Source organism: Bactrocera neohumeralis, chromosome 2, assembly GCF_024586455.1.
Source record: "Bactrocera neohumeralis isolate Rockhampton chromosome 2, APGP_CSIRO_Bneo_wtdbg2-racon-allhic-juicebox.fasta_v2, whole genome shotgun sequence".
In the NCBI taxonomy this organism is placed as follows: Eukaryota; Metazoa; Arthropoda; class Insecta; order Diptera; family Tephritidae; genus Bactrocera; species Bactrocera neohumeralis.
The window spans coordinates 82,790,867-82,800,798 of NC_065919.1; the positions used below are offsets into that span (position 1 = coordinate 82,790,867).

General features: G+C 35.1%; 1 protein-coding gene across 1 annotated transcript; it reads right to left on the reverse strand.

Annotated features, from left to right (window-relative positions):
- Positions 1-5,019: 5,019 nt before the first annotated feature.
- Positions 5,020-7,722, reverse strand: LOC126760559 (uncharacterized). Its single transcript, XM_050476274.1, has 2 exons — positions 7,626-7,722; positions 5,020-5,737 (listed from the first exon to the last, which is right to left on the reverse strand). Exons 1-2 carry the CDS (start codon positions 7,648-7,650, stop codon positions 5,274-5,276), a joined length of 489 nt encoding a protein of 162 aa, XP_050332231.1. The 5' UTR covers positions 7,651-7,722; the 3' UTR covers positions 5,020-5,273.
- Between the last annotated feature and the right edge of the window lie 2,210 nt (positions 7,723-9,932).

Sequence of the window (9,932 nt, forward strand, 5' to 3'; positions counted from 1 at the left end):
TACGCACTCGAAATGACTGGTGGACGGCTGTTGGTCTCTTGATAGGTCACAAACTACTGGCATCACATGGGAGCCAAGTGGGCATAACTGATAACAATACATGCAGAAAGTGGAAAATTTAACATGAGAGAGTCGCTGGAACACCTCCTATGGCTTTGTCTAGCACTATGTAGAACTTGACTCAAGTATCTAGGAGTTGCGGAGTTCAAAGAACTGGACGAAGTATCAAACGTAGACATCAAATCGCTCTTAAAGTTCTCAAAAAACGTTGACGTCCTGCCTGACGAATTCTTCACCTAAAATTTAATTGAACCTCCAAGTGGCATTACTAAGGACAAGTAGATCTAGTATGTATGGCGTGATAGGCGGCTAGTATAACGTAACCTTACTATTAACTTCTGGAGTTTCTGCAAAGTTTTCAATGTATAATTAAACTTGTGTACAATATCATCAGTAATTCGGTATACGCCTCAGTTCCAGTCTCCATTGTTATTGTATTCTAGTACTTTTGGCTTTGAAGTTATCTATTTTACTGTATCTCTCTGACAATCGATATTCGATACTTTTGTTCATTCGTTATTTATACGATTTTTATAGCATACTTTTGGGCTTCAAATAACGATGTTGGAAAGCAAATTTCTCGAGGAGGAATGAAAAATCACTTTTCAAGAAGATCTGTACTTTCCTTTTCGAATTTTAGTAAAGTTCATGCCAAGTAAATATATAAACAGATATATTTGGTTCCAAAATATTGTGAAAGGCGCTAATATTATTTTGGTCAATAGAGGGATAGATGTAAGACTTTAGTTATTACTTCACATATGTATCATCGTCTTTAGCTTCCGATACTCTACACTTCAGTTCACATTAGTTTACAATGATCACTTCAAGCTTTAGTCCTTAACATTGTACAATTCAAGTTGTAGAAAGCAAGGAAGGACCCCTTAACCCCATACATATTGATTATATAACTTAAGTATAAAGCATTAGAACAATTTTCTCTTCCAATTGAGTTGAAATGTGGAAATTTTTGAATACTTAAAAACAAAAAAAATAAATCTTCACAACTTCCATAGAAACAGTATCTACACCCATGATTTCAGCTGCCCAATATAATAACCTTTTCGACCCTAAATTTTGTAGGCAATTCTTTATAAATTCTCAATAAATTTATTCCCATATCTTGCACCTAAAATTATACTTAACATAACTTTGGTAGTTGTCTAAAGTGAGCTACTTGGCACTTTCTCTAAAAACTATTCATTCACAGTCATAAAAATTGGCAACATTGTATTTTTCTGGTTGTCTTAAATCTCTCAAAAACTATTCAATTACCCGTCACGAGAGCAGTTTGATAAGAGAGTATATTGGAAAGTTCCGTGAGAGCCAATGAAAATTGGCAACATTGGATTTTATGGGTGAAAATTTCAAAATGTGAACGATTCTGCTTAAACATCGAAAATTAAAACTAGAACTGGAATTATTAGCCGAGTCATGGGTACCCCGATGGCTACCTATAACTATAAATTATAATATTATTATATAATTACTGTAGAGAAATCTAACATTCTATTTGAATTTTTTATACACAAGTGCTTCGATGGTAAATGTTATAGGATATGAAATTTGGTCGGTGGGTGAATCGGATAATGAGTACGCCATTAAAAATTTACTTACTCGAATGAAAATGTTTTGAAACGCAAGGACTTATCAAGCTATCTGAGCACAATTTTCAATCCCCTCCCAAATCAGTTAGATTTATGTTATTTCTTGTATATAATTGAGCAGAAAGTAGCTCGGCATTATACCGCGGCCGGGCGACATAATTGGCGACGACATTAAGTGAAATCTTCTTCTCAACCACCGTTGTGGTGAGTGGCACTTGAGCGCATTTGCAGCTGCAACTTTGTCAACTCGACGAACTCACAAGCAGCGATGGCAAAGAAAGAAAATAATAAAAAAAACTCATATATATAATAATAACCCCACTAGTGTTGTTGTCGCTGTTGCACTTGAAGTCAACTCGTTAAAGGTAATTGCCGCTGACTCTGCACGTTTCCAGGTGCATGTCAAACGATCTTCCTGCCGGCTGGCTCAAGATGTCTTTGCTTTTGGAAACTTTTTTGCGCTTTCTTCGTTTTGCATTGCTTCCTCACCGCCGTCTGCGACTTCGTTTATTTGATAGCGCGGTGCTGAGCTGTTCATTGCTTCGACGCTTAGGCAATGGTATTATTCTCTCGAGTTTAAAAGGATTTTTCTAAAGACGTTCATTTTCTTTGGTAACATTAAAAGCTCCAATTGCTTTCTTTCCAGTTTTCTTGCTTATTTTGGTCGCACTAACTATAACACCTTCTCTTATGTCCTGTTAACACACACAAACATATGCTTGTATTATATGGGAATTTATGCTGATTAAAATTTAAATGGCCCATGAAAATGCGCTCCTCTACGAGTTAACTGAGCAAGAGCTTTCGAACTTAGCGAAGTGCTTGTGAGCAGTTGTTGATTGGTTCATTTTGTGCACTATTTGGAGGCACTAAGGGTTTGGTATAGCTTCTTTTCAATTTCAGAATCTCGATTTAAGATTATAAGTAGATTTTCAGAAATATTTTTGATGTCAAAAACAGTTAATAACCTTTATAAATTATAATAATTTAAAGGAATTTTGGATCTTTAGGTGTTTAAAGATTTAAAATGAGAACTTTTTCTTTTTAAATCTCGTTCGATTCTTTGAATAGCATAAACTGTGGAAGGAAAAATATGAGAAATTGTTCTTTGAGTACATTTGATTCAAATGGCGTTTTCAGGTAAGCTTTTCTTCTTTGACTCTACAACAGTAGGTAAGTCTGGGCCAAGAACCCAAAATTTCGCCAGTGCCTTTCGTCCATAAATTGTCTGCGCCCTTGGTTTCGTTGTCCACCTATGGCTTACAAATCTAAGGAGCCTTTCGCCAGTACATCGTCTTCCAAGTATATGAAGTGACCGAACCAACGAATTTGTTTGGTTTTTAAGCGCTTAATTATATTCATATCGCTAAACTATATACTCATCGCTCATGCAAACGGCTCTAAAGACCTTGGGGAGAACAGCGCTTTCCAATCTCTATTCCTTTTTGCTGTTGGCGCCATTTGGAGATTCCAAGTGTAGCCAGGTCCTTCTCCACCTGGTCTTTCCAACGGAGTGGAGGTATTCCTCTTTCTCTGCTTCCCCCGGCGGGTATTGCGTCGAATATTTTTGGAGCTGGAGTGCTTTCATCCATATGGACGACATTACCTAGTCAGCGTAGCCACTGTCTCTTAATTCGCTGATCTATGTTAATGCTGGTTCCAAGATGGACGAAATTATCTACGACTTCGATGTTATGACTGTCAACAATGACGTGGGAGCCAAGTCGCAAGTGTGATGACTGTTTGTTTGATGACAGGAAATATTTCCTCATTTACTACCAGACCCATTTGTTTCACTTCCTCATTCAGTGTCGATAAAGCAGAACTAACGCTGCTGTTGTTGAGGTCAATGATATCAAAATCATCGGCGTACGCCCGCAGCTGTACACTCCTATAGAAGATGGTACCGTCTTTTTTTAGCCTTGCAGTTCGAATTATTTTCTCCAGCAGCTGATTGAAGAAGTTGAACTATATGGGGTCGGAATGTCTGAAATCTCATTTGGTATCCAACGGCCCAATGAGATTCTTTCCGATCTTGACGGAGCTTTTGATATTGCTCAAAGTCAGTTTACATAGCCGTATTAGTTTATTAGTTTTGCATGGACATCAAATTCAGACATAGCAGCATAAAGGCAGGCCTTTTTCATGCTGTCAAAAGCAGCTTTGAAATCGACGAAGAGGTGATGTGCGTCGTTCTTCTTTTGACGGGCCTTTCCAAAATTTGGTTTATGGTGAATATTTGGTCAATTGTTGATTTTCCAGGCCTAAAACCACACCATACGTCCAATCAGTTTTTTGACGTTGGACTTTAATCTTTCCAACAATACGCTCGATTGAACCTTGTTGAAGAGGCTTATCCCACGGTAGTTGGCGCAGATTGTAAGGTCTCCCTTTTGGAAGATTCGACAGAGCACATTTAAATTCCAATCGTCGGAAATGCTTTCGTCCGATCATATTCTACAAAGAAGCTGATAAATGCTCCTTTCAGTTCTTCGCTGCAGTATTTGAATAGCTCCGCCGGCTATCCATCGGACCCCGTCGCTTTGTTGTTCTCCAGATAGGTAGTTTATCCGTGATTTAATTGGAAAACGTGTTTGTTGCAGTTATCTATTTGTAGTTTAAAATTCTCATTTGCTTACAGATTTATCATAGCCTTCGGAAGGAATGCCTGGCGCAGATAATTAACTCGAAATGATAAGTGTAGAAGCATAAATAAACTATAAATACACACACACACACATTTGCATATTTGTTTTTGAACTAAGAGAACTGATTTGCAAAGCAATTAATTAGTTTCCGCTAATACGATATTTTATCTAGTCAAAGCGAACGGTATGAGTGCTCTAGCATGGGCAATTATTCACCGCTACTGGCGCCGAGTGCCAGATAAGAAACTCATTAGCGAAAGCAAACGCAAGAATGCTGAATGGCAAAAGGTAATTATGATTTTTTGATTGATCTCAAATTTTCAATGGACTGTTGAGTAAAACCACTCAGGTTCAAGAGTTAAATGAATGGCAATCGCATAAGTTAATCGCAATTAATTATTTCTAAGTTATTAAGATGACAAATTGCTTTGATAAAGAAGTATTTCGTAGCAATTAAATTATAGCTAATAAATTTCATAAATATAATATTTTTAAATAGATAGTTATGCTTTGCTTACGGCCAATTGCTTGAAGTTTTATTTGAGTGACAATCTCACTTATTTAATTTTATTTATTAAATATTTTTTTTTTCACAAAACAAATAAATGATTTTTTAACTTGAAAATTATGATTTTGAAATTCAAATCTATCTTTATATTTAGTTTAGAATTTTTTCGAAGAAAAATTCTTAAAAATTATTATTAATTTGTTTTATCCTAAAAACAAACCAATTCGAGGGTAACTGTTTATTGCTGGAAAAATACAAAATTCATGATTCGAGGTATAAAACAAGAAGGACTATTTATAAATTATTGTAATTTTATGTATGAAAACCATATTGATACAAATAAATATATGCCAGTATTTACAGTGCGGAGCACAACTGTATATTTTCACTTTAAACATTCATGTCTCTTAACTAAATATATTTCATTTCTTTCTCATCACCTTTGACTGTTCAAATTTGATTGGTCAGCGTGTAGCAATTGCGCAGCGCACGCCACTCGGTCCAGTCGAAGCAGCCCAAATATCCGTCCTGCTTAACGAACGCTTTGTCATCCGCGCAAGGTAACAACAAAGGCGTGGCACCTTCACTAGTGCAGAGATAGAACATAGTTGGGTCCGAACTGGGCTGTGGCTGTGTGACGTTGATGCCGCTACAGGCGCCTACTTCGGCCGTATATACACAATTGGGATCCATCAAAGCGATTGGTATACAACCGGTGAGTGTCGCGTTACGTACGAAGAAAGTTTCATCGGGGCAATCTTGTATAACTGATGTATTAGTGTCTTGATCGCAGAAATAAAATTTGGTGCCATCGTCAGTGCCCCACAATTCATCCTGGTACAAACAGCTGGAGTCATCGACGGCTGTAATAGCGGTCATGGTTATGCCGAAAAGGCAGGCCAATAAAATTGCAACTGTAAATAGATAATTGGTGGAAAATAATGAGTCTAGTAGTTAAAATATATAACAACTTGTTATTAGTCAGTTTAAAATTTTTAGGTGTTCTCTATATTTGAGGAATCACTAAGACTTTAGGTGTTTATCAGAATGGAATACTCTTTCGACTTTGGTTACTGAGAATTCAAATGTCAAATTCTCAGCTACTAAATAAACCCATAAAGCTTACGAAATCCTGTAAGATTATTTTACTTCTTGAAGTATCATAAGAGATATATTTTCGATTGCTTCTTTACTTGCTGAAAACTGTCGAAGTCAGACATTTTTTCGTGTCCTAGACTGGCCTAACCCTTTATGGGTAAGTAAAAAGTAAATTGAAAATTTTAGGCTAAATGTCTAAATTGGAGGGTTATATCTTGTCACTGGTATTATTTACAGTTGAATACTCTCCGAATTTTACCGAAATTTAGTCACGAACTTAACCACCGCACTAAAATCATGTGATGATATGGTTTCAAAGTTGGGTTTGCATTTTCATAAAAGTCGAATAGGTTTATTTATGACTAACTTTTGATTGGTGGTTCGGCCATAGGCCTAATGGCTCTAAAAATTTATTAAGGGGTTACATGGGTTTACGAGTATCAATAAATCAATTGTTTTTAATGTCTTATTAAATTCTTCGACACCTCTAGAATATTGTCCACAATTTTCAAGTTGATCCCATAATAGTTTCGAAGAACTTGTGCGCTCGAGGTTAGCTAGGCTAAGTGCGCCATCTTTAAACGCGTTTTTCTCAAAACTGTGTTTTTTCAACTCGGTTGGCAAGATTTCTCAAGATTTGCTAAACCGATCTTCATGAAATTTTACACAGGTCTTTGAGATACACTTCTGAAAGACTTGAATGCAGCATTTTTTTTGATTACAACTATTTGAAAAAAAAAATGTTGCAAAACTTTTACTGAAATTTTCAGTTTTTTGTAAAAATGTCTACCAAAAATCCAATTTTCAGTTTTGTTCCTTCGTCCAAGTTCTAAGTTAAGGTGTTAACTAAAACACATATTTTTTTCACTTTGGATGATCCTCTAAGGAGTTATCCTGCCAACGCGGGCGCATCTCTTTTCCGAAGGGTGACTGGAAATGACGTCCCAATGGCCGAGTTTAAAATATTTTTTTCCAAAAATTTCACAATTTTAAACTTTAAGAACACAAAATAACAATAAAAAATTCTAATAAAATACTTAATTTTTTATATGAGTTAAATATTGTTGAAAAAAACCTGTTTTTTATCCGAGTAAAGCCCTGTAACCTCTTAAGAAATATTTTTCTTAGCAATTACTTCTCGCTAGAACCCTTGAATAGAATACAAGTAGAAAGCTATTGAGGTATGCACTGCGTTCAATGTTCTATTGTGTTCTTCCTTCTTTCAGAATGCACCCTTACGAATTCAGTTTACTATAAAGTATCAAAAACAACTTTAAGCTGTTCGAGTACTTCAAAATGTACACTAGTTCACAATTTTCTCAAAGTATTTCTCACATTTAGAACAAATATCGAATCAAATATCCAACAATTATCAGTAGAATTTCGTGAGTAAGGCCGAGTTTCAATCCTTTCTTGACCAAGTCTACAACCTAAAACCACTTCCATGCCGAAATTCGACGTCTTCATACATATTTAGGCCACTTTTTTTTATCGAAACATAAAGGAAACGCTGAATATATATTTAAATAATATTATTTTTCGTAATTTCTAATAAATGCAAGGAAATTATTTTTGTTTTTTATTTAATTTCTGAATTATTATCTCATTTCAATGTCCTCTTTTCATTCAATTATATATTTTTTAAAGTCTATTGCACTACAGAAATTTTTAAAATCTTAACACTTGACAAACTTTTTTTCACACCTTTATTCATGTTGATGCCCGACATCACTTCACTTTAGAGTTTTCTCTTTTCAGTTTTTATGCTCTTGCGCTGTTTCTTTCACGTTGTGCACGTTGATCCGTGATAAACAAGTATTGAACGTAAACTGATTTGAATGCTTTTGAATTTTGGCATTTTATTACCTCATTGACGTATCCCAATCGGCAATTAATTTGACTTATCGGGCGCTGTGATTTCCACAGGCCTTTAATTTCGCTTGTGTTATCTTTCTATTTGCAGATATAACTTTATATTTGGCAACGCTATAAATATTCATCGTAGAAGACTACATATATACACACGTATGTGAGACTGATTTCGTTACCTTAGAGTCCATATAACAAATATAGATTGTCTCGCGTGATAAACTTACTATTTCTAAATTAATGACAACGCCATGTTTGGGAAGTTTCCCCATAATTTGCTAGGGAGTTAATTCCAAAATTTATAAGTATTATTTATGAAATATAATAAATAGTGATACGTCTTATGGCACATTATATTGTCGCCAATTTAATGGGTGCATAAATATTTTTATTTGTGAACTCATTGGCTTCCGTTGAGGCAATTCCTAATGTCTTGCGTTTATTTAGAAAATGCACTCATGTTCCGAACCGTATCAAAATCCGCATGAGGAGATAAAACTCACGTACAGAAATTATAATTTATGGTGAATGAATGAATGGCGGGCTAACAATGATTCATAAATTATCGCACATTAACCCGATTTTTAAAAAGCACTTATGTCATTTTCATGTTCTTCAAAAAATAATAAGAAATTAGTTTATTTATGCTACGTTCAGACATCATAAGCTATACACAAAATAAGTACTACATAATTGGAAATAGTACCGTTTATAATATAAAAATATTATATACATATATACACATATGTATATACATTATTATTGATTTTGATCGATCAGTTTGAGTCGCTGCTATATGCTATAGTGGTTCGATCTGAACCTTTTGATCATCACTGATTACAGCGTTGCATAGGACAATACTCTACGTTTCGTTGAGATATCTTGTTAAATAAAAAGTTTTCTTCGCGAAGACTCTATTTTCATTCATCAGTTAGTGTGATAGCTACTTTCTATTGTGGTTCGATATCGACGGTTCCGACAAATGAGCTGCTTCTTAGGTAGAAAATAATTAGTGCAAAATCTTAGACGGACATCAATAAATCGAGTCAGTTCGTCAGGCTGATCAAAAATAAATAGACTTTATAGGGTCTCCGACATTTCATTCTGGTTGTTACAAAATTCGTAGTTAACTTAATATACTTTGTTTAGGGTATAAAAATAAAACTTAGCAAACACACTATCCTATTTGAAGAAATTTGATAAGAAAACTGAGCGAAATCATGTCACATTCCAGCCCCAAATATCAAGTGTTATGATTTTAACTTTCCAGTTTACTGAAAAAAGATATATATCTCAGAAATAAATGGACAAGTGGTGTAGTGAATATTACCTTATGATTCGCTCGAATTAAAATGTTAAGTTTCTTCTTGACAATTTTTTCTAATGATTGATTATTAAAGTATGCCAGGAACTTCCTATATAGGAACAACTTTTTTGCTCGAATATTCGAAGATAAGAACCTTCGAGATCTACCAGACTTAACAAAAAAGAGAATTTTGTCATTTGTGGTCATAATAATCGCCCGCCTGTACTCGCTATTCGTAGACTTATTGAAAATTTCGAGCGTAAATTTTCTTTACACAATGTTCAGCGCCGATAGAACAAAGAACCGTTCGAAGCAAGGAAAGGATTGCTGCTTTTCAGGAAAGTGTTGCAAGTGATCGCAACTTGTCGATTCCTAGACGTTCTCTAGAATTGGGACTGTTTCAAACCACAACGTGGCGGATCTTGAGAAAGGATTTGAGCTTACATCCATATAAAATTGTTCTCACTCAATATCTTAAGCTATTGGACCACCGTAAATGTCGTGCATTTGGTGATGTTTCCTTAGAGCAACTTGAAAACAAGAACGATTTTTTTAAAGGAAATCATCTTCTCCGATGATGTTCACCTTCATTTGAGTTGTACGGTGAATAAACAAAACTGTCGATTCTGGTGCGAAAAAAATCCTCGAATTATTCATGGACAACCATTACTTTCATCTAAATTGATAGTTTGGTGTAGTTTATGTTCAAGCTGGTGATACTGTTACTGTCAATGGAGGGAGGTATAGATCGATGATAACCAACTTCTTATGGCCGCAATTGTAATAAGTTGATCTTGACAATATCTGGTTCCAACAAGACAACCGAAATATTGCGA